Below are 25537 nucleotides of genomic sequence, written 5' to 3'. Positions count from 1 at the left end.
ACTCTCCCTCAGACTGATCTGTTCCCTGCAAGAACACTATTCACGATGCCCTATGCTGCTCTTGCTCATGTATTTGCTTTGTTTGGCCCTTGTTCTGTACTGTAACCAATCACGATTTGTTGATGTACCATTTGTCAATGTACTCTGTTGATTATTCTTTTGTCCACTATCTACGTACTGTGTACGTTCCCTTGGCTGCAGAAAAATACTTTTCATTGTACTTCAGTACATGTGACAATAAATATCTATCAATGTTCTTGAAGATTGTTAACCAGAATTGCGGAATGCTCGCTGGCTCTTCCGTCTCTTTGTCTGATTTGTTGTCCTTTGTCTGGATTTCTTCCGAATCCTCATCAAATCTGCACACGCAGATATCTTCTAATTCTGGGACATGCAGGTGCTCAAGTAAGTTCACAGATTCACATGCATTCGCTCCTATGATGAACTGTTAATGTAAGCCTACAGGGGCTGTTTAGCACAAGGCTAAATTGCTGGCTTTGAAAGCAGACCGAGGCAGGCCAGCAGCACGGTTCGATTCCCGTAACAGCCTCCCCAAACAGGCGCCGGAATGTGGCGACTAGGGGCTTTTCACAGTAACTTCATTTGAAGCCTACTTGTGACATTAAGCGATTTTCATTTTCAAAAGTCTCCATCTTTTTTGTACCATAGTATACCAGCAGTCCTGGCCAATCAGCGACTTTCAGCTGCACATTCAGCTTGTGCCAAGCAGACCGACTGAGGAGATTGGCTCTCGTTTTAGTGTCAAAGTCGCATCGTTATAATGAGTTCAGGAACACCATCGATTTCCATCTGTTTTTTATGGTTTCCGGAGAGTTCTTACGAGCTTTGTTTTTAAAAAAAAAAATTGTGTTTTCATCTTTTTTGTTCGGACTCTTCTGGTCCTTGGTTGCAATGAAATTGATGAAGAACAGTTCGTCGGTATCCATCTCAACACCCACATATATTGATCTTATATGGTCCATTGAAGGGCACTCAAAACACTGTTTTGCAAAATGCGCAACAAGGCCGCACCTGGAACAGACTTTTCCAAAGGCAGGATATTGCTGTGGGCCATGTCAAGTGCCAACTGTTGGCAGAAGATGGCGGCTCCTGTCGGCCGCTTAAAATGGCCGCCCGCACTGAGACCACGTTTCTTCATGACGTGCGTCACAACACTAATAGCGCTGGCGTCTTCCTCGGAGTTGCTGCCAAATCTTTCAAGCAGCGTGTGCTGATTTTCTGTGCAGCTACCTTGCTCGCCTGGCAAATCTTTATTGCTTGTTCCAATACCAAACCTTCTTCCTGCAGCAACCTCTCACAGAGCTTATCATTAGCTACACCAAAGACAATTTGGTCACGGATGAGAGAAGATTTCAGGCTACTGAAATTGCATGACTGGGCCTTCAGCCTCAAGTCAATCATAAAACTATCGAATGATTCGCCAGGTTTCTGGGTATGCGTACAAAACATATATCTCTCAAATGTATCATTCTTTTTTTGGGGGGGCAATGCTGATCATAGTACCCAATGACTTCATTGTATCTCTTGCTATCCTCCTCATTGTCAAATGCAAATGTCTAATACAGTTCAATTGCGTGAGGACGTGCTACTGTTAGCAGCAACGCTATTCGCCTTTCATCAGGCTGTCTGCAGGCCTAAGGCCGAAACATAGAGTTTGAACTGCTGTTTGAAGCGCCGCCAGTTTTCTACATTACCGGATATCTGAAGCTGGTGGGGGGCTTTCAGTCCTTCCATCTCACGCTTCAGCGTCTTCTAGTGTGTTGAGTCGCCACAGGCTGCAGTTCACCAGATCGGTCTTTCCATCGAATTCTTAACTTTGTCAATGCCGTCATTATCTTCAAATCTTCAGCACTCTGGTACCATGTGGTGTTTGATGTCGAGCAAGGAATCTACCAAACAAATTGTGACTTGTCCAAATCAGGATCTTTATTAAATCACACGTGGTAAGATAGCGATCTGTTACACAGCAAGTTATCATGGAGTTTCTTTGTACTCCCCTGGAACTACCCCTAGGCACGACTGTCCTCTTGTACGTCGTATAACCATCCCCCGATCACCGAATGTGCTTGCACTTATATCTGAGTGCCTTGTCACATGACCACTGTCTGTATCGCCACCTGCTGGCTACCAGCCATCTACAATATTGCTTGCAGGCATATCACCACAATGAGGTGTCTCAATATCTTTTTAATAACTTTGGCAGAGGACAGGCTGTTAGTCCTTTCGGATGGAAAACAGGAAGTGGTAACAAGAACATTAAATAAAAAACATTAAAACATAAACTGGGATATAACTTAATTTGATGATTTTAAAAAATGCTATGTGTACCATATTTGTTTTGACAGTATTAGAAAGGATATAGCATGCCTATATTAATACACCTTTGCAATATCAACAGCCAAAATAATGATACTACTGAATATTTCCCTTTTAAGGATAATGATATGGACCTGATTAGTATTGTTTTGGCATCAGTTTAAACTTAATTTACCAGAAAATGAGTACATTGATTTGCACATAGAAATCAAATATTTAAAGATAGCAAGCTAATCTGTTGAGAAGAGAACATAAAGCATACTGAGATTGGGCAAGTTTTTGTTTGAGTGCATCGATGGTCCCTTCCAACTGATGAACCTCATCTACCAGTCCATACTGTGCCTGGGGGTAGAAATGACAAACAATACTCAAAAAGGGAATCATGGCATCTTTACATCAATTTGCATAACATTTCATGAAGATAGCTCTCTCTCAATTTTCCAGTACCCATTTCTACCTCACATCCGTCCCTCGCTTCATACCTGGATTCGGGAGCACATACAATAGTTGTTCTAATATGTAAACAGAGACAATACATCAAATATATCTTCCTGTAAATGCTGTTTAAGAAATTGTGTAACTATATTTGGTGACATGTGGACCACCATGTTACTTCCATCTAAAACAAAATCCTTAAATGTATACAGTGCTTTTAATGTAAAAACAATTTTAAAAAGACTATCTTTTATCTCAAGAGGAGCAAAATACACAAGTGAGAAAGTGGGATTTCTGTTGTACAGAGACTTGGTCACTTACCATCTGGAGCACCGTGTTTGGTTTTAGGCACCAAATACTAGGAAAGATCAATTAGCCTTTTGTTGGATAGGTCATGGGGCAGATATAGCAGAATGATAATGGAGGACAGAGTACATAAAACTGGCTTGTTACTGCCTGGAGTTTAAAAGGCTGTTGGGTGATCTAATTGACTTGTGACTTGTTTAAAATGATAAAGGCATTAGATAGGATAGATATTGTTGGAGGGCATTTTGTGATACTGGACAATGGTATAAATTATAGGTGGCTGTGGTGAATGTATTCACCATAGTATAAGTTGTCTGTGTAGCACTGTGCCCCAATGGTAATGTGATCTCCTTCAAGGTATTGTACTGGAACCTGGTGGGCTCTGCCTCTGGCTCCGCCTCCCTCGGACGGTGTATAGACTGGCCGCCTGGGGGCGGCGCTCATTTGTACAACAGACACAGGCAGGCAAGTTCTTGGTTAATAAAGCCTATGTTCACTCACTCTCATCGTCTCGCAGTGAATTAATGGTACAACAGTGGCCCTGTAACTATATTTGTGCTCCTATATTACTTTTGAATAGTTCTGATGAAACAAAAGGTACTCATTGGCTTAGGTGTCTGTTTAGAAGAGGCAATTTGTAGAAATCGATTTTATATACACAATTTTGTTAATATCAGAAAAGACACAAAATGGCTGTGAGCTATTTTGTGATATTAATGACACAAAATGGCTGAACAAGTCGCATTCCCTGTAAACTGTCTCATGAGACCCAAGCGTGGGTATGTATAGAGAGTGACCCAACAGCCGCTGATAACAGCTTCACAGAACAAGACATGCAATGTATCCTTGATAAGCTCAAGGTCTACAGCTGTAGACAGGACACATCATTGTTAGTTTTGAATTACTTCTGTATGAAGTTAGTGGTGGGTAAGACAACACCCACTTTAACCATATATGTGATAATTGGGAAGCTAGGAAAATTGATTGACTGCATGTAATAAGTGTGACGCGAATTTAGTTGATTGATTGCATGTAAATGAGAATACAAACTAATTCTGCCCCTTGAATCTTGTTCTGTGAAGCTGTTATCAGCGGCTATTGGGACACTCTCTATACATACCCATGCTTGGGTCTCATGAGACAGTTTACAGGGAATGTGGCTTGTTCAGCCATTTTGTGTCATTAATATCACAAAATAGCTAACAGCCATTTTGTGTCTTTTCTGATATTAACAGCATTGTGTAGACACTATCTGTTTCTACAAATTGCCTCTTCTAAACAGACATCTAAGCCAATGAGTACCTTTTGTTTCATCAGAACTATTCAAAAGTAATATAGGAGCACAAATGTAGTTACAGGGCCACCTATAATATATATCATAGTCCAGTATCACAAATGCCTTCCAACATTTCCCCCTTTTACAGGGCCACCTATAGATATTGAGAAACTATTTACATTTGTGAGCTTTAAACCGAGAACGAGACCATTCAGAAGTGAAATCCAGAAACATTTCCTTCCGTAGTAGAAATCTGAAACTTCCTCGTCAAAGATTGTGAATGAGTTAACTGAAGTTGTAAAGACCGAGATCAGTAGATTTTTAGGAGGAAGGAATCATAGAATCATAGAATTTACAGTGCAGAAGGAGGCCATTCGGCCATCGTGTCTGCACCGGCCCTTGGAAAGAGCACTCTACCTAAGCCCACATTTCCAACCTTTCCCAGTAACCCAACCTAACCATTTTTTGGACAGTAAGGGCAATTTAGAATGGTCAATCCACCTAACCTGAACATCTTTGGATTTTGGGAAGAAACTGGAGCACCCAGAGGAAACCCATGCAGACACTGGGAGAACGTGTAGACTCCGCACAGACAGTGACCTAAGCGTAAATCGAATCTGGGACCTTGGCGCTGTGAAGCTAATCACTGTGCTACCGTGCCGTTAGAGGAAAGGGGGAACAATCAAGCTGAAGCACAGATCATTCATAACTTAATGGTGAAACGGGCTCTAGGGGCTGAATCACATACTCTTTCTCCTATGCTAAAAGGATGTTTCACAGAGGTGTAATAAGTATATGGAATCAAGGAAGGCGATATTAAGAAGGGTAACCAAAAGCTCAGCCTAAGAGGTGGAAGAGGTGAGTTTTAAGGAGGTTATTATAAGACAAGAGGGATATGGAGAGGCGGAGAGATCTGGGGATGGAATAACAATGTCTTGAAGCAATGGCATTGTAGGAACCTTACAACACCAGGTTAAAGTCCAACAGGTTTGTTTCGATGTCCATCTCCACATCATTGTAGGAATCGTGAGACAAAGGGATGTGGAACGGCACAAGAAGAGCTGGGGGTTGTTAAGCTGGAGAAGGGGTGAGACCATAAAGGAAGTTAAACATGAGAATTTTAAAGGTGAGCCTTTGGGATGTTGGGGGGAGGGTGGGGTGGGGTGTGGGGACCAGTATATGTCAACAAGGATAGGAATGATGGGTGAATCGGATGAGTCAGGTTTGAATATGTGCAGAGTTTGGGATATGCTGAAGTGTACAGAGGGTGAAGGTTCAAAGGTCAGGTAAGATGTGTTTGAATATTCAAGTCTGTCGCTCACAAAGGTATGAATGTGAATCTCAGCAGTTGTGCAGGGACAGAGGCAGATAATGTTATGGAGGTTGGCAGCCTTTTTTTTTTGTGGAGGGGGAATGGAGTTGGTTGCTAATAGGTTGCTTCAATGTGAGATAATGACCATGGAGGAGGATGAAACTGGTGGCAAGAGCACTGATTTTGGGATGGGTCTTCCCAATGCTTCATCATTGTACGTGTGGAAGATCACCCCCGATTCTACAGATGGTGTCACCAAGGATTGTAATATACATCCAGTAAAAAGGGAACTGAGCATTGATCTTTTGAGGACTCTGAATATAATGGCGCAGCAGTAGGAAGCAAAGCCATTTCGAAAGATCGCCTGGCTATGATCAAGTGAGAAGAGTGGAATCAAGTCAGGACTGTTACACTAAGCTGGACATTGGAGAAGAGCATTGAAGAACAAAGGTTTGTTGGATTGTGTCAAAAACCTCAGAGAGGACGAGCAAAGAAGTTTTGAGGTTAGTTCCTATCGCATTGGTGACTTTGGTTTGGTGTGATGGCTGGGAGGAAACCTGATTGGAGACATTCAAGCATAGCTTTGGAGGAAAGATGATCATGGATTTGGGAGGCAAAGAAATGTTGATGATCTTAGAGGGGAAAGAGAGGTCTGAGATGGGGTGGTAGATTGAAAGGATAGAGGGGTCAAGGTGGGTTTTTTGAGAAGGGTGGTGTGTCAGTGATTATGAAAAGGAGGGGACAATATCAGTTGACATGTGGGGAGATGGACAGACAGGAATGGAAGTTGGATTGTCAGCAGTCTCGTGGGAACGGGGCAAAGGAAGCAGGAGATGGGTCTCATGGACGGGATGATCTCAGAGAGGACATATGGGGTGATAGGAGAGAAACCATGGAAAGATGTGGATCAGGGCTATGAAAGATGGCAGGGTGTATTTGAGAGAGAGGCCAGACAGCCCCTGGATGTGATCCTGCCAGATCTGGTGATATATGGTTAAAGCGGTTGTGCAAATAATACACTCAAGTCTCTGTTCTTTGGACTTAAGTATGTGACGATGAGGACCATATTATGGAGAACAATTGTTAAGAGAGGAGAAGGCCGGGTGCAGGCAGTAAAGATGAACATTCTGCAACAGTTTCTGTTCTAGTGTCTGCTGGTCTTTTTGCCAAAGTCATTTTTTAGTGGGGTGGACAGGCTGGTCTCATTGTTTGTGTGGGCAGGGAAGATGGCTAGGATAAGGAAAGTGCTGCTCCAAAGGGGACGGCAGGCCCTTCCAAACTTGTAAACTTGTAACATTTACTGGGCGGCAAATGCAGAGAAGGTGCGGGGCAGGAGTAGGGAGACGGAGGTTTCATGGGTGTGGATGGAGGCGGATTCTTGTAAATGGTCTTGCCCCAGGAAAGTACTCGGGTAGTCCTGTTGTGGTAGCCAAGCTGAAGATCTGGAGGCAATTCCGACAGCACTTTAAGTTGAGGGCAGGCTCGAGGCTGATGCCAATAAGAGGGAACCATGGGTTTGAGCCAGGGAGAATGGATGTGAGGTTCCAGGGATGGGAGGAGAGAGGGACGAAGCAGATGAAGGATCTGTTTTTGGAGGGGTGGTTTGCAAGCTTGAAGAAGTTGGGAGTGACGTTTGGGCTCCAGGTTGAGGAGGGCTTCAGGTATATGCAGGTGCGGAACTTTGCAAGAAAGGTCTTTCTGAACTTTCCAGTGGCACTGTCCTCCTCGCTGCTGGAGGAGGTACCGTCGCTGGTGGGGCTGAAGTTGTTTTGGTGATTTACGGTAGAACCATGCAGAAGGAGAAGGTGTCCATGGAAGGGACTAAGGCCAAGTGGGTGAAGAGTTGGGGTGGTGTTGGAGGAGGGATTATTGTGTGAGGTGCTGAGAAGGGCCAATGCCTCAACCTTGTGTGCGAGCGAGGGTTGATTCAATTAAAAGTGGTGTACAGGGCGCATTTAACGAAGGTGAGGATGAGCCGGTTGTTTGAGGGGTTGGAGGATAGCTGCGAGCGGTGTGGGAGGGGCCCAGCTAATCATGTTTATATGTTCTGGTCCTGCCTGAAGTTGGGGAGATTTTGGGGGTTGTTTTTCAGCACTGTGGCTGAGATTCTATATGTGGATTTGGAGCCGGATCCTCGAAGCCATATTCGGGGTGTCAGACCTGCCAGAGCTGCAGATGGGTGCGAGGGTAGATGTCTTTGCCATTGCCTCGTTGATCGCTTGCAGGCGGGTCCTGTTGGGTAGAGGTCAGCTTCTCTCCCCTGTACCTTGGTGTGGCTGGGGGATCTAATGGAATTCCTGTATTTGAAGAAGGTGAAATTTACTCTGAGAGGGCCAGATGAGGAGTCACACCAGAGATGGGGTTTGGTTATCTTACACTTTGGGGATCGGGTTGCCGTCAAGGGGTAGGGGGAGGGGGTAATTTGGAGGGAGGGCAAGGGTGGTGTTGGGGTTGTGTTTATTTGTTGTAAAAATGTTGAAAATTTGAATAAACTGTTACAAAAAAAAGTTGGGTAGTGTTCCAATCATGGGCACTCCTTTATTGTGGCTTAATAAATGCAGTTTCTTTTAATTATATTACATTTGTAAAAATACTGATATTTGGGATCACATCCATTATGATTAAGATCACCAGTTTATGGGTACAAAATTATTCAAACTCTGCTTCCATTACATAGAATTTAAGGATGTTTACTTGTGCTTCGTGGCTCCATTTAATTTGTCCATAGATTTTCCATGAAAATTACAAAACAGTGGCTTGTGTCATAGTTGAAAACCACACCTAATTTCCATTTACTTTGAGCTCATTGGAGTCATTGAATACTCTTCCTGCCTCTTTCTTCTGTCTATCCTCCCTCCTACCTCCATATCTTTTTCTCACTTTTTCTCTTTCCCATTTTTGCTCATCTCTTTTTGCCTCCTTTTTGTTTGCCTCAGAAATTGTGGTAGAGAAAGACACTCAGACTGGGGTATTAGTGGAGCAGCATTTGGCTCTGGAGATAAAGCAGGTTAAGAGGTACCAAACAGTACGTTGGGAATACGTACCAGAAATACTGCTGGATATTTTGTGAATATTACAGAACCACCTGGTTGATCTTCTATAGGTGGAACAGTTTGGTGAATTGCACTGATTTATTGTGTAACTTCATGTTACCTGTTCAAATGGCTCACAAAGTCCTAGGTTCAATCTTTAGAAGTGTTGAGCTAGTGGAGAATGCCGTGGTTGCTGACAGAACTACACCCCTTGCAGTCCCAGGATCACAGAGTGACCCAGGTAAAAGTAGGTGCTGTTGTGGAGGGTCTCATGGGATGGGGGTTGTGGGGAGAGAAGGTGGGGGTCAGCATCAAGGGCAGAAGGGTGGCCGCTGCCCTTGGTCATGCACAGAGTAGTGCAGATCGAAGGACCCTCTCCTCCAGCTGACGTACACCCTACACAATTTAACCACTGGTGCAGGCTACTAGTCAGCAGGCCTCAAGAACTGTGACCATTGCAGCGGAGGTGGGAATTATGGTGATATACATCACTAAGTACACAAAGGGTTAATGTACATACACTACACCTAGCTAGACACTAGAGGGAGCACCAGAGACATGACACAGACATTTAACCAATAGGCAAGTAAGATAGGACACGACCAATGGGCATTCACCACACACACACACACACACACACACACACAGAGGTGACACTATCACAGGAGGGCATGACACCAACCCATATAAAAAGAACACAACACACATGATCTTCCTCTTTCCAGTGGAGACACTCAATGAGTACAGACACAGGGTTGATTGAACATCACACTACCACGTGGATTGTAGCAGACTGGTTCGTCAGTCTGAGTAGCTATAGAAGGATTAACAGTAGAGTTGAATCCAAGTCGGAAATTGTTAATAGTTTAATAAATGTGTTAAAGCTATCTCCAAGTCTGAACCTTCCTTTGTCAGAGTGCACATCAAGGAAGCAGCTTATGCTACGTCAAGAGCATAACAAAACATGGTACCAGTGAGTAACTGTTTAAATCCATATAGTTACAACTCAGCAAACAGTGACAGCCAGCAACAACACCCAGGCAAGATGATCGAGATTCCGATTCCACAAATGCTCAGGTGCCATGACAATCTCAGTGCAAACTGGCGGGCATTCAGGCAAAGGTTTGAGATCTTCCTGGTAGCAGCCGATCTACAAGACGTGGCCGATGCTGAAAAGACAGAGCTTCTGCTCACAATTGCAGGTGCAAATGCAGAACAAATCTTTAAAACCTTCAAGTACTCCAGAGGGCAAGCAAAGAGAGACTTCCAGGCAGTCCTGGACAAATTCGAACAATGCTGCGAGGAAAACACAAACAAACCAACAGAAAACGGAAAGAGAGGCGCCAATACTCACCACGAGGCCGAGGTCCCGGAGCAACCATCGGTGGCCATCTTGGAAAAGGTACCGCACATGCGCAGTTGAGAGAAATGCGCAAAGTAAAGGAACAGCGATCTGCGCATGCGCAATGGCTTCCTACGCACTACGTCATATGCTGTGTGACGTCAGAGGCCCCCGGACCACGCCCACTTAAAGGGGAAATGTCCCAAAACAAGAAAAAAATAATTTTAAAACCTCAAATCAAGATTCTTTCACCTGGAACGACAGCACAATGCCTGAAATTCGACCAGTAGCTGAAAGTAACCTCCGCAGAGCCCTGCAACAAGCAGTTAGCACCGCCCAAAGAGATGATACAGTCCTTGAAGACTACGACTCCGACCTTGACTTCTTCTTTGGACATCGCAAGCCCAATGCCAGCTCCGACACAAAACGTGATGATATGGTCCTAGAAGACTACGACTCAGACGATGATTTCATCATTGGAGATGGCGACCCCAGTACCAAATCCTAACCGCAACGAGATTTGCTCTACAGTGAAGAATCCGACACAGACGCGGATGTGTTCTAAGGATTTGAGGATTTTCAACCAAGCATATATGACATCCCGACCCGTGAGTGCAGGATTATGCTGCGTCCTGACACCAAGAGACAGAGCATGGTACAAGCCCACAGAGAGCGGCCTGCTGTCACACAGAGAGTGGTCCACGCACCGCGAAGGGTCCCGACTCCACACAGAGAGTGGTCCACGCACCACGAAGGGTCCCAGCCACCACACACAAAGCGATGAAAGACTCCACAGTGAGCTAGTGGACAGCCTCCACGATCGAAGCGACGCAAGACTCCAGAGTGCAGTCCTTGCATGGACAAGAAGTGACTCCAGTGACACAAGCCTCCACAGCGAACTCATGGACAGACTCCACGATGGAAGCAACGCAAGACTCCATAGCGCAGTCCTTGCATGAACAAGAAGCGACTCGAGTGACACAAGCCTCCACAGCGAGCTCGTGGACAGCCTTCACGATAGAAGCAACACAAGACTCCAGAGCGCAGTCCTTGCATGAACAAGACCATGAGGGTCTAGCAACCTCCTCTGAGCAACCAGCAGCAGACGATGCAAGTCTACCACGCTCAAGTGAACAACAGAAAGACTATGACAGCCTGCCACGCTCAAGTGTACAGCCAGCAGACTATGACAGTCTACCACGCTCCAGTGAACAAGAAGACTCTGACAGTCTACCCAGCTCAAGTGAATGACAAGAACACACTGAGGCTCTACCCACTGTATGTGCGACAAGTGACGACGGCATCCCACTTCCCATACCAGATGTGCAACGTGACAGACCTCAGCTAGAATGTACAGAGGCACTCTGCAATCATGGTGAGACTACTGGTGACTCCGGTGACACCACGTTACTTCAAACCTCATTCGCTCGAGCCTCTCCACAAGCAAATGCATTCCTGACTGTTTTGACTCCGGACAGGGAGCATCATGAAACGTCAGAAGATTCAAGTGAACCTGAAATGACTCCGGATGTGGAGCATCAAGAGACCTCAGAAGATGCAAGTGAACCTGAAATGACTCTGGCCGGGGAGCATCAAGAAGCCAAAACTGACTCAGGTGAAACAGACCAGACTCCAGACGGGGAGCATCCACAAGCCAAAGCTGATTCAAGTAAGCCGGACATGACTCCAGACGGGGAGCGCCGCAAACTCAAGGAAACAGCAGATGCCACACAGGACGCTGACACGAGTAACTGTGTGAAGGGCTTGTATTATCCACAGAATGTGGTCCTTGAGCGCAGCAAACACGACAACAAAACCAACCAGCACAACAACAACATCAAAGACAATAGCAAGAAGAGTACCAAAGGCAACAACGTCGACAACAAGCACGACAAAAACAACACCAATGGAACTACGACTGGTACGACATGGTACAACTCTGCAAATGAGGGACACTGTTACTGCTCAGCTCAGTACAATGGCATGACGATGCATCTTACCAATTCACGTTTGCTACACTACCAACAGACAACCCGGCATTCAGGACAGACGCCATCAAGAATTGCTACCATAAGCATCGGAAAAATAAAAACAGACTCCAAATCAGCCAATGAAGTGATTTCAACACTTGAACACCTTCTGATGACCAAACACCATCACAAGGGAATGACAACGTCACCATTGACATTTCTATACCAGACCATATAAATTCATGAACTTTGGTCTCATAACTTTTATTTTGTATTGTCTTATTTTCAAAGTCATAGCAACTATTATTTGGTCTTGTATACTATTGTACGGTCATCACAGTCATCATAACTTGTACATAGCATCACTCATCTACCTAGTTTGTTCAATTTTCTTTAACACTGTACAGAAAATATGTAACACGAAAAAAGGGGGGGATGTGGGGATGTACATCACTAAGTACACAAAGGGTTAATGTACATAAACTACACCTAACTAGACACTAGAGGGAGCACCAGAGACATGACACACAGATATTTAACCAATAAGCCAGTAGATAGGACACGACCAATGGGCATTCACGACACACACAGAGGTGACACTACCACAGGAGGGCATTACACCAACCCATATAAAAAGGATACAACACACATGATCTTCCTCTTTCCAGTGGAGACACTCCGCGAGTACAGACACAGGGTTGATTGAACATCACACCCACCACGTGGATTGTAGCAGACTGGTTCTTCAGTCTGAGTAGCTATAGAAGGATTAACAGTAGAGTCGAATCCAAGTAGGAGAATTGTTAATAGTTTAATAAACGTGTTCAAGCTATCTCCAAGTCTGAACCTTCCTTTGTCAGAGTGCACATCAAGGAAGCAGCTTATGCTACGTCAAGAGCATAACAAAACAGGAATAGGCCCTGAAGTGGTTATTAATTGACCCCTTAAGGGTCTCCAATGGAAGCGTGGCATGAAGGTCAACCATGGGCCTTTATGTCCAGAACTTACTTCTGGTGGAGTCTGGAAGGTGTCGGGTATCGGTCCCGACACCAAAACACCTAATTTTCAGGCCCTCCCACCTCCTCCTTCGCCTCCGGAGGGGAAGGAGATTCTGTCCTTTTTGTGGGTATTTGGGGAATGCAGAATATGGTTTGGCTGTCATGCTTTCATAATCAAAACAGTCTGCTGACGCTCATACATAAAGGGAACTGTAGACACTGTTGAAACCATAACTTAGCATTTTCAGGAGAGGAGAAAGCTTGTGTTGAAAAATCAAACCAACAGGACTGGGTGCTGTACGAAAAATCCAGTTACTGCTTTTTCTTCAAAGCTAGCCGCTTAGTACTTGGTCAAGACATAACAAAGCCTTTTGAACAGAGGCTAGTGTGCAGATATACCAGGAACTTATGAGACAAGAACAATTAATCTTCTAAATGTGAATCAATTACTTCCACATGACTTTCTCACTTTTCATATAGTGAAAGCATTAAGATTGTCCAGATGCAGTACAAAGTTCCCTGTCATTATCCTAACAATATGCTCAAAACAGCATGTCCCGTTAACCCACCAAGTCTTTGCAAACTTCTTGACTAAACTTCCTAAATGGTCTGGGACTATTATAAGACAACATAATAAGCATTTATTCTTACTTCATCTCTGGTGAGATCAACATTAGGCCTGTAGGTACGAGTCTCAAGCCTAGTGTGAGCCACCTTTAAAGGGGCAGCCTTAGCACGAAGATCTGCTTCAAGGCGTCGAATATCCTCTTCAAGATCTGCAATTTCCTCCAAAATCTGAATGAGAACAAGGACAGAGAACATAATTTTACCATAATAACAGAAAAGGTGGCTTCACAAACACTTCTATTTTTGAAACTGACATTTTGTAGACCACAAGCATATTTTTTCTTAAAATTGTAAGGCATCATTATGGTGACAAACAATTCAAAAGAGGAGATAAATCCAGAAGTAGTGTTGGGTGTTGCCAAGGTTAGCGTTTCAAAAGCCTGAAGTAGACCATTAATTCTATAGTTTTGAGATATTGGGGAAAAACTTATTTTGAATTGTAAACATTGGCTTAATTTTGCAATCAGCAGTGAGTGGATGGCATCATTCATTATGGTTACAGTTGTTCACAGATTTTTAGTGGGCTTTTACGTGACAGCTTATGGTCATTGGGTCCCAGTGCAGTGCCTTCTACATTTGCAGCCTGTGTGAACAAGTCAAGCAACAGGGTACTGTGACAATATGTATATTGTATGGAAAACAAAGGGTTAAGTTTATCATAGAATTTACAGTGCAGAAGGAGGCCATTCGGCCCATCGAGTCTGCACCAGCTCTTGGAAAGAGCACCCCACCCAAGGTCAACACCTCCACCCTATCCCCATAACCCAGTAACCCCACCCAACACTAAGGGCATTTTTGGACACTAAGGGCAATTTATCATGGTCAATCCACGTAACCCGCACATCTTTGGACAGTGGGAGGAAACCGGAGCACCCAGAGGAAACCCACGCACACACTGGGAGGACGTGCAGACTCCGCACAGACAGTGACCCAAGCCGGAATCGAACCTGGCACCCTGGAGCTGTGAAGCAATTGTGCTAACCACTATGCTACCGTGCTGCCTTAACAATTTATTGTGAATACATCCAACCACTAGATGGTGATCAAGCGCATACACATGATTCAAGTGATACCCTTGATTCTGGTAGTCGGTGAGTAGGTGGGATAGAGAGTAGTCGTGTTTTCAGAAGCTCTGTAGATGGAATCATAGTTTTAGTATTTTTTTAATATTTATATCTTACTGACTATTCAAATCTATTTAGTTGTAGTATTAATAAATTAGCTTTGTTCAAAACATAGCTTGATGTTCTTTGTGAGACACTACACTTCGAAGCCATCCTCATCCACAAAGCAAAGAACATCACATGATACCAGGAGTGGAAATATTAAGGTACCAGGCCAGCTTGCTGAGGTAAATAGAAAGGTTCAGCGAGTGGAAGAGAATTTTGAAAAAAATCTCCGTTGAAAAAAAATGTTAAAACAATTTTATACCAGACTCTGACTGCATCGACGACGTCGCAGAACTTCCCAGTCGAAGCTAGATGGAAGGTTTGCAAACTCCACAGCAATTTCGTACTTTGGGTAAAGTAGACATTAATTGGCGAATTTCAAGCAGCAGTTTGAATTGTATATCTCTGCCCTAGACTCAGGAGCGGCCAGCGAAAAATAACACTATTTCTAACAGTGGCTGGTTCGCAAGCCCTATAAATGTTCAACTCGTTCCAATTGGAGGACGAAGCAGATAAGAAAAAGTACAATAAAGTAACTGAAAAACTCAACAAGCACTGCCAGTTGCAACAAAAAAAACGTTTGAACGTTGTGTGTTCAGGCAAAGAGTGCAAAAAGCAGGTGAAACACTTGATTGCTTCATAACGGATCTGAGACTTAAAGCGCAGGCATGTAATTGTTCCATTCTCCTAGACTCAATTCTGCAAGATCAGATAGTCTATGGAATAAAAAGCGACAAACTGCGGGAAGGACTACTGAGACAGTCCAATTTGAAATTAGAAGGCACAATCAGTCTGTGTAGAGTAAGCAAACTTGCCAGAAATCAGTTCTCTGAAATGTTGGTCGGTGAAAGTGGCATGAAAACGAACAACGTGGCCGATGCCAATAATGCTGTGGCACACCTAAAAAGGAAACGTGCTCCAGATGGCAGCCATTTTGCGCATGACATCACAAGTGTCATGACGTGTAAACGGTATGGCAATGGCCACCAGATTTTTTAAATGCCCTGCGTTTGGAAAACCCTGTGTGAAGTGTCACAAATTCCCAACAGTTTAAGAAGCTAAGTGCAGTGAACAAGGGAAGAGCTGTGCAGGAAATAAGCATTAAAATATATGCCAATCAAGCGATCAATCCTGACTCAATGGAAGATATATTTGACTTGGAGGATTCTTTCTTTGTTGAAACAGTGGAAAGTATAGAAAACAGTAGAAAACTTCTAATTCGGACATTTTGAAACAGATTTCAATTGTTCAAAATAATGATGATTGGATGATTCTATTAATAATAAATGAAACCAATATAAAGATGAAATTGGATACCGGAGCAAGAGCTAATCTCATTAATAAGATAGACATAGCCAAATTAAAAACTAAACTAGTGTTTGACGAAAATGACTGTCAACTGCGGGATTACAATGGCAATGTGATAGCCACAATGGACACTTGCTACCTAACAGTCGAGGTCAAAGAGAAAACGATTCCAAATAAATTTGAAATCGTAGAGCAAAAGAGATATTCATTACTGGGTGTTTAGGCCTGTGAGATTTTGCAGCTTGTAAACTGCATTTAATAATCTAATAATCTTTATTAGTGTCATAATTAGACTTACATTAACACTGCAACAAAGTTACTGTTAAAATCCCCTACTCTGGCGCCTGTTCGGGTACACTGAGGGAGAAGTCAGAATGTCCAATTCACCTAACAAGCACGTCTTTCGGGACTTGGGGGAGGAAACCGGAACACCCGGAGGAAACCCACACAGATAGAGGGAGAACGTGCTGATTCCACATTGACAGTGGCCCAAGCCGGAAATTGAACCCGGGACCCTGCTGCCGTGAAGCAACAGTGCTAACCACTCTGCTACCATACGGCTCAGACAGGATTTCATCCAATTGCAATGACCAGATTGAGGCCATAATTCAGAACTTGCCTCACGTTTTTCATGGTATGGGAACACTATCATTTGAATGTAAAATCCAGCTAAGAGCGAACGCCAGAACAGTAATTCATTCACCTAGGAGGGTTCCAGCTCCCTTGAGGGAACGTTCGAAAGTGGAACTAGAGCGTATGCAGCAGTTGGGGATAATCTCCAAAATGGAAGAACCAATTGACTGGGTCAGTTTTATGGTTTGTGTGAAGAAAGCCAATGGTGACTTGAGAATGTATATGGATCCCAAGGATCTGAATCAGAATATTAAGCGGGAACACTACCTGAAATGAAATGAAATGAAAATCGCTTATTGTCACAAGTAGGCTTCAAATGAAGTTACTGTGAAAAGCCCCTAGTCGCCACATTCCAGCACCTGTTCGGGGAGGCTGGTATGGGAATTGAACCGTGCTGCTGGCCTGCCTTGGTCTGCTTTCAAAGCCAGCGATTTAGCCCTGCGCTAAACCAGCCCCTTACCCCTGGTATCTTTTCCCTTTCAAATACTCCAGAGGCCCAAACTGGCCAGGTCAGGAAAGCCAAGAAGAGAGTTATTATGAAGGCATAGCTTCATCACCTGATTTCACACTCGCAGCATCAGCACTGCACACACCTTAAGGGAAATATTAGAAGTGGGGTCTGCACATGGTGAGACATCAGGCATGAGCGGGCTACAGACAGGGTAGGAGGAAAGAATGATTTCAAAAAGAGAGGAAATCACGAGTGAGATGTCAGATGACAAGATCTTTAAAAAAAAATTTTAGAGCACCCAATTCATTTCTTCCAATTAAGGGACAATTTAGCGTGGCCAATCCACCTAGCTTGCACATTTTTGGGTTGTGGGGGCGAAACCCACGCAAACACGGGGAGAATGTGCAAACTCCACACGGACAGTGACCCAGAGCCGGGATCGAACCTGGGACCTCAGCGCCGTGAGGCTGCAGTGCTAACCCACTGTGCCACCGTGCTGCCAGGTGACAAGATCTTTACCAAGCTAGATGCATTTGTGGGTTTTTGCAACTAAAGCTGGATAAAGTAAGAAACTCTGCACGTCAACACACCTTACGGCAGATACTGCTTCAATAGAGTGCCTTTCGGGATCATTTCAGTTTCAGAAATGTTTCAACGGGCTATGGAACAGATGGTCGAAGGTATTGCAGGCGACGAGTGTACATTGATGACATCATCATTTGGTCATCAAATGAAGAGGAACTTAATGCACGACTTCTGCAAGTCACGAAGCGAATTGAAAAGTTTGTTCTCAAACTGAACAGAGCAAAATGCCAATTTAGCATTTCCAGGCTAATTTTCTTGGGTGATCAACTATCAGCTCAAGGAGTCCAGCCAGACACTGAAAAGATTGCAACCATCACCAGAATGTCATATCCAAAAGACAAAAAGGTAGTACTACGAATGCTAGGTGTTGTCAATTTCTTGGGCAAATTCATACCCAACTTGGCATCACACACCACGGCACTAAGACACCTTATCAGAAAAAACGTCACGTTCACTTGGTCTGATGAACACAACAGAGCGAGGTCTAACCGGAAAAGGGCACTCACTACAGCACCTGTTCTGTCCTTCGATCCCAAGAGTAACATGAAGATTTTGACAGATGCCAGCAAAGACGGCATAGGCTCAGTGCTATTACAGCAGACAAGTGAAGGACTATGGCAACCAGTTGCATATGCCTCGAGAGTGATGACACCAACCAAGCAGCGCTATCTGTAAATTGAAAAGGAGTGTTTGGTCTACACACCGGTATGGACATATTTCCTTAACTATGTGAATGAGTTACCCACATTAACTGTTGAAACTGATCATCGTCCTCTCGTCTCTATTATTCAGAAAAATGTGAATGACATGCCTCTGTAGTCTCTACAGAGAATGGTTATGAAACTCCAAAGGTACGATTTTGAGCTAGTCTACACGCCAGGAAAAGAGATAGTTGTAGCTGGTGCACTTTCGCGTGCAACTGATGATCCAGGGACGACAGACATCGCTCAGATCATTGAAGCTCAAGCAACCCTTATCGAAGAAAACCTACCTGTCTCTGACGACAAATCAAAGACAAAGGAACTTGTTCCAACTACCGAAACATACCAGCAGAACTAAGCAGTGTAAATGGATTCCTGCTCAGGCAAAATTTGTATTGTGATACCAACTTCTTTAAGAAACATGATCCTCATCAAAATGCATGAAGGCCATCTGGGGATAGAAAAATATAAAAGAGCTTGTGAGTCTGTGTATTGGCCAGGAATCAATGATGACATTAGCAACTTAGTCGCACAATGTGACACATGCCAGAAGAACCAGTCCCATCAACAGAAGGAGGCACTTACAATGCACAAAATCGCCAATACTCCATGGTCAAAAGTAGGCATTGATCTGTTTTTCTTCCAAGGAAAGGAATATTTGTTCATCATAAACTACTTTTCAAACTATCCCGAGGTAATCAAGCTACCTACTCAAGTTCAAAGGCAGTCATCAAGGCTACGAAGGAAATATTTGCTGGGCTTGGCATACCATTCGCCGTAGTGAGTGGCAATGGACCGTGTTTTGACAGCAAAGAATGGAGGGAGTTCTCCACACAGTACGACTTTCAGCACGTCACCTTCAGCCCACAGTCCAATGGAAAGGCTGAGAAGGGAGTACATATAGCTAAGAAACTACTTTAAAAAGCTTCGGATTCCAACAGCGAACCCAACTTAGCTTTGCTAAGCTACAGAGTGTCACCACTTGCGACAGGATACTCGCCAGCACAATTGCTGATGAACCGTAAGTTACATGCCACATTATCGTGTCTAACTACAGCTAATCCAGACAATAATGACACAATCCAAAAGATCAAGCAGATCAAATGGAAACATCAATGTTACTATGACAGGACAGCGAAAAATTTAGCAGTGCTAGAGCAAGGGGATACTGTACGGGTACAACTTCCGGATGAATGGTCGAGCATGACACATGTAATTCGCTAGGCAGCTCCACATTTATACATCGTCGTAACGGAACCACAGAGCACTTCTTAAAGTGAAGATGACTCAACCCACATTTCCACATATAACGATAGACACCAAGCTACTTAAACCAAAAGCACATCAGCAAGATGTTGTTCCAGCAGCGAGTACAATGACAGCAGCATTGGAACAAACACAACAGAGAAGATCCACATGTCTAAGAAAGAAACCGGACAGACTCAATTTGTGAACATTAAAAAAATTGTTAACTTCTGGACAATAACAATGGAACCATGTACAGCCGACACAACAATCATATCCTGTAAATATGTTTTGTATATCTCCAAACAAAAGTATGTCTCCAAACAACTTAAAAGAAAGGAAGTTGTGACAATATGTATATTGTATGGTAAATGAAGGGTTAACAATTTAATGTGAATGCATCCAACCACTAGACGGTGATCAAGAGCATACACGTGAATCATGTGATACCCCTTGATTCTGGGAGTAGGTGATTAGGCAGGATAGAGAGTAGTTGTGTTTTCATAAGCTTTGTAGATAGAATCATAGTTTGTGTATTTTGTAATATTTATATCTTATTGAGTTATTCAAATCTATTTAGTTGTAGTGTTAATAAATTAGCTTTGTTCAAAATATAGCTTGATGTTCTTTGTGAGACATTACACTTCGAAGCCATCCTCATCCACAAAGCAAAGAACATCACAGGTACCTCTTCAACCAGTTAGAAGAACTCTTTCAGAGACACAGGGTCTAAAACAGGAATGTAAGTTAGAATATTCAATTCATTGTAAAAAGATGTACAGAAATCAAAATAAGAGAGAGAAATAAATATAAGATTAGGGACAAAAGGAAAGTGTTTTTTCTTTTGGAAAAAAAAGCTTCATTTTTAAATCTCCAATAAAATCAATCTGAAACAGACTAAATATTTGTAAAAGTAAAATTTCAGTGCCAAAGAGACTTTTTGGTATTAATTAAGACTTATCATGCCATTAAATAATAATAATACTCTTTATTGTCACAAGTAGGTTTACATTAACACTGCAATGAAGTTACTGCGAAAAGCTCCTAGTCACCACATTCCGGCGCCTGTTCGGGTGCATGGAGGGAGAATTCAGAATGTCCAAATTGCCTAACAGCACGTCTTTCGGGACTCGTGGGAGGAAACCGGAGCACCTGGAGGAAATCCACGTAGACACTGGGAGAACGTGCAGACTCCACACAGACAGTGACCCAAGCTGGGAATCGAACCTGGGACCCTGGCGCTGTGAAGCAACAGTGCTAACCACTGTGCTACTGTACCGTATTTACACTTGAATGGAAAATTCCTAACTTTTTCCGACATGGTTAATGGGCAAGTACTGCAACATCATGCCACGTTCTTCATGTATTTCAATGCTGAGTCTCTCGACAAGATACGGTTATAACAAAACCTCTGGAGGAGCAGGTCAAATTGAACAGCCATTTTACGCTTACTATGTTTAATTGTGCGCTTAGGGACATTGGAAGGGCTGTCTGGTGTACTCACTGAGTGCTGATAGTCTGGATTTTGTAATAGGAATTAATGGTTGAGAATAATATCAGTTTTAAATTCAAAAGGATGTAGGGAAGAGGCAGGAATACTGGATAAATATTTTATAAAGGAGCACATGAAGAATAAAAGGAAAATACAAGGAAATGGGATTACAGTATATGCTGTTCTAGTTAAACTGCTAACACTGGCACGGGGTATGATTGGTTAAATGGTTTCAGCCTCTGCTATATGTGTAATGATTTGATGAGGAAGTACAACACAATGGGCATTATAAAGTTAGATGCAACATGTCACATTACTTTTCTTCCTTGCTCATCTGAAGGCTCAAAGTACCATGTGTTGGTATACTGTGTTCTACTAAAACACTAATTTCAAGTACTAGTACAGTCCATTAGAATTAACCTTGATCTAGTAAGAATCATTTGTTACAAAAATAATACTTTAATGGGTTAGAAATGTATATTTCTTTAAAAAAGTTAAAGTACAAGTAAATATGGAAAATGTATATCTAAACAGAATGAATTCAGTTACATTTTTCTCCTGCCACTTCAATTCACTAAGTGCCTGTTCAAACTCATGAATTCTCTTCCTGAAGGCAAAGTCCGTGGCAACCCGTTGTGCCTCTACTTCATTATCAGTCTGTAATGACAAAAATCAGGAGACAATTAATAATAATAATAATAATCATAATCGCTTATTGTCACAAGTAGGCTTCAATGAAGTTACTGTGAAAAGCGCGTAGTTGCCACATTCCAGCGCTTGTTCGGGGAGGCCGGTGCGGGAATTGAACCCACGCTGCTGGCATTGTTCTGCATTACCAGCCAGCTATTTAGCCCACTGTGCTAAACCAGCCCCTAGACCAATAGGCTTTATAGGTAAATTTAATTTCAAAAGATGTTGACCATCTCTGAATCCTTTCCCCATTCTGAAAGACCACTCCCCAACATCTACGTTCAATCCTATGCTTTTTTCAGAATATGTTGCTCTTCATGAAATCACTGACGCTTTCATTTTCTCTCCCTCACTGTGGTGGGGCAGACTGAGATTAGTAGATGAGTGAAGCTGGTGGAGATGTGCTTGTGGTGATATGCATCACTGTATATACACAAGGGGTTAATGTAAATACACTACAACCAAGTAACCACTAGAGGGAGCACCAGAGATTCATGACATGCAAACTGTTGCTCTTATTAGCCTTAGTTTTATTAGCTCTGATTATGTCACCTTTGCTCACGAGTCGCCAGGTATCTTTCTGATACCGCCACGTGGTTCAAGCTCGAGTTATGATTAATAAGTCAGCACACCGCTTAGTAAGATTGAAATCAACGGTCATTTATTATGTACAGCAATAAATACTTACACAATAATCCTACTTTCTATATTACTACCTACCACTACTGGCCAATACTTAACTTTTGAGGATGGCCCACCAGGTCAGGGAAACGAATGGCTTATCGAATTGGGTCTGGCCTGCGGGATTCAAAAGGCTGATACGGGTCGATGGCTAGGAGTCTCTATCGGGTAGCGATCGCTGAAGTCAAACTTACGGTTTCTGATCGATGGTTCTTGCGAAAGTTGCGAGCAGGAGAAGAAGGGAGAGAGAGCGAGATCTGAACTTGACCCCTCCATTTATAGGACTTCCCGCCTCTCGGGGCGGACCTTGACCCTGAGTCCCAAGTGATTGGACTTGTTCCCAATCACTGGGTTCGATACACTCCAATAATGGGGCGATTCCTTGATCGCGGGGTGGTCGTTCACCTGTCTTTGTCTTGGCCACTACTGGCGCCGAGAGGTATGGCCCGGCATTCAATTGCTAATATGTTGCAATTGTTCCCGGGGATAGCCGATTAAACTGCAGATGTCTGTGTTGATGTGCTGCTAATGGTCGCAGGTATCGATCTGGGCCGACTTCCCCAGAGCCGAATACGCTATTCTGTCTGCAGCTGTCCGTTTGTGCCCTGTTGGCTGCTTTTCCCATCAGCCTTTTCAGTTAGCCATTTTATATCGGATTTTGGCCAAATAAATCGGGAATCAGCCATTTTAGGTGGCTACCTTCCCTACTTGTGATCCTAACGCGAAGCGTGAAGGATCACCTAAATTTTGTCCTTTCCGTTTCCTGACCGGGGGGGGGGGGGGGGACACCTCCTACATGGCCACTACTCTGACCCTAGCTATGCACAAAAATTTACCTAAACAATTCTTGAGGGCGATATGTCAGGCAGGGTATGCATATTCAAAATAAAACTTGGAACCTCTAATTTAACTAAATACACTCATCAAGCATTGCATCATCCTATCTCTCTAAAACATACAACAACAATCATAACATTCAGTATACTCTTTCCTGGCTTGGCAGTCAAGCTCAGGATCATACATTTTCTGTTAATGGGGTTTTGTACATTTTTTTATTTACAGAATAACGCAAGTGCATGTTTTATTATTATTGTTTTATAGGTCGCGGGGGTCTGGTCATACCCGAATATAGGGGATCGGATCCGATATACCGGGGTTTGAGCGCGGTATGCTCTCCCTCTCCATTTGCGGAGGCGCATAGTCTGCACTGCACAGCAGAGTATTGCCAACGCTAACAGTGCTTCAATTACGTAGGACAGGGAGTACCAGATTATGAACCTGACACACCAGGAAGATGCCGTGTCGCTGGTGACTGGGCTTTGGGTACTGCGAGGCAGTGAAACATTAACGGCAGGGGGGTTTGGAGTAATGGGGTCCACGTTCCTGCGCAACCAAATGTTCGTGAAGAAAATGTTGAGCACGATGAACAAAGTCCTCATGGCTGTCCTCTTTCTTTGTCTTTCTTTGTGTTCTCTGTTTTCTCCGGTCCTGGAGCTTCTGGAGTTCTGTAAAGCAAGCATAGTATCTGTAACTACCTTGGTATAATATCCGGTATGTTAGTGTGTCTGTCCTTCTTGGGGCCAATTAAACCCTTATAATTGGTCACTATATGGGACTCCCCCATTTTTTTTTCAAAACAAATGTTAGGACATGGCACACTTCCCAATGGTGGACCAGTGCTAAGTTTATCATCCAAATGTTCCTGGATGTAAATAGCAGGAGGCAGCAACCCAAAGGTCGCCTAAATAAATAGAGCTGTTTTGAAAGGAAAAGGTCGAATGAAGTGCGTATGGGCCGCGACGGGGAAGATTTGGATGGAGTCCCCGGCTACCAATACCGTATGTCCCCTACCCGAGCGTTTTTGACCAGCGGGGGGGTCCCCAGGCAGGGCGGGTCTCACGCCGTTTCTCCACTGCCTGAGCAACCGACAAGAACGGCAAAAATGTAGTCATCATGGTGGGGTTGCTGCTGTGATTCTACCCTCGAATCAGAACGGGCATCTGGTACTCGTACCAGTACCAGCTGAAAAGCTAGTTCCTCTGAACGAGCGTGTGGTCTGCTGACCAGGTATCTGCAGATAAGCTAGTTCCGCTGAACAAGCGTCTGGTCTGTTGACCAGGTATCTGTGGACAAGTTGGTACCATTGTGGTATCTGTGGACAAGTTGGTACCGCTGAACAAGCGTCTGGTCTGTTGACCAGATATCTGTGGACAAGTTAGTTCCATTGAATGAGCGTCTGGTCTGTTGACCAGGTATCTGTGGACAAGTTGGTACCGCTGAACAAGCGTCTGGCCGCGGTGGGTGTCCGTTGGAAAGAGCTAAAAGGTTTCAGGTGAATGGGTGTGTGACGGTGAGAAACATTCTCCTGTCGGACGAACAACACTTAAACAAAACACACAAACAACATAAAACATCCTGCAGGTTCCATCAGGAAGGACAACACTTTTCCCCAAGTGTCTTCTTTAAATCATCATGTGGACACCTCAGTTCTCTGTTGCGAACAGGGTCGCAAAGGGGTTGGCGGATTGGGGGTCCGACTCGAGGTCGTCCCCTTCTCCCGGGTGCCAAACTCTGGAGTGAATTAATGTTGAGGGCTGCGTGGTGTGAGTTGGGGTTGCTTTCGTCGTTGCGGACGAGTCTGTAGGAGTTGTCGCGGTGCCAATGGGTTTCGTCGTGTTGTGTGGGGACAAAGTCGGGGTCGTCCGTATGGTTCGGTGGTCGGTGGTGTGGTTTGTTTAGGAAAGTGATCAGGAAGGGATCACTGGAGTTGAACTCGGAGTCGCTGGGTGTGGGTCCTGTTGTATGAGGATAGTAGGGAGGCGTGCTGCGGCTATCGTCAGAGTCACAGTCTCTGTCTCTGCTGCTGCAGTCTGTGGGCGTTCCGGGGCGAGGTGTAGATTTTGGGGGTGGAGTCGGGGGCGAGTCCGTGTTTGGGCTGGACGTGGCG

At 43.9% G+C, this 25537-nt stretch overlaps 1 protein-coding gene across 1 annotated transcript in view; it reads right to left on the bottom strand.

The window, feature by feature from the left end:
* Window positions 1–25537, bottom strand: part of tekt2 (tektin 2 (testicular)) — an 83991-nt gene that overhangs the window by 8062 nt on the left and 50392 nt on the right. Inside the window, exons 7-9 of the mRNA XM_072501159.1 lie at window positions 21769–21876; window positions 13660–13803; window positions 2600–2679 (exon numbers count right to left, since the gene is read on the bottom strand). Of these exons, the coding sequence (XP_072357260.1) occupies window positions 2600–2679; window positions 13660–13803; window positions 21769–21876 (332 nt within the window). The remainder of the gene's footprint in view (window positions 1–2599; window positions 2680–13659; window positions 13804–21768; window positions 21877–25537) is intronic.

This window comes from Scyliorhinus torazame, chromosome 1 (assembly GCF_047496885.1).
Source record: "Scyliorhinus torazame isolate Kashiwa2021f chromosome 1, sScyTor2.1, whole genome shotgun sequence".
Lineage (NCBI taxonomy): Eukaryota > Metazoa > Chordata > Chondrichthyes > Carcharhiniformes > Scyliorhinidae > Scyliorhinus > Scyliorhinus torazame.
This window is presented reverse-complemented; position numbering and strand designations above follow the sequence as displayed.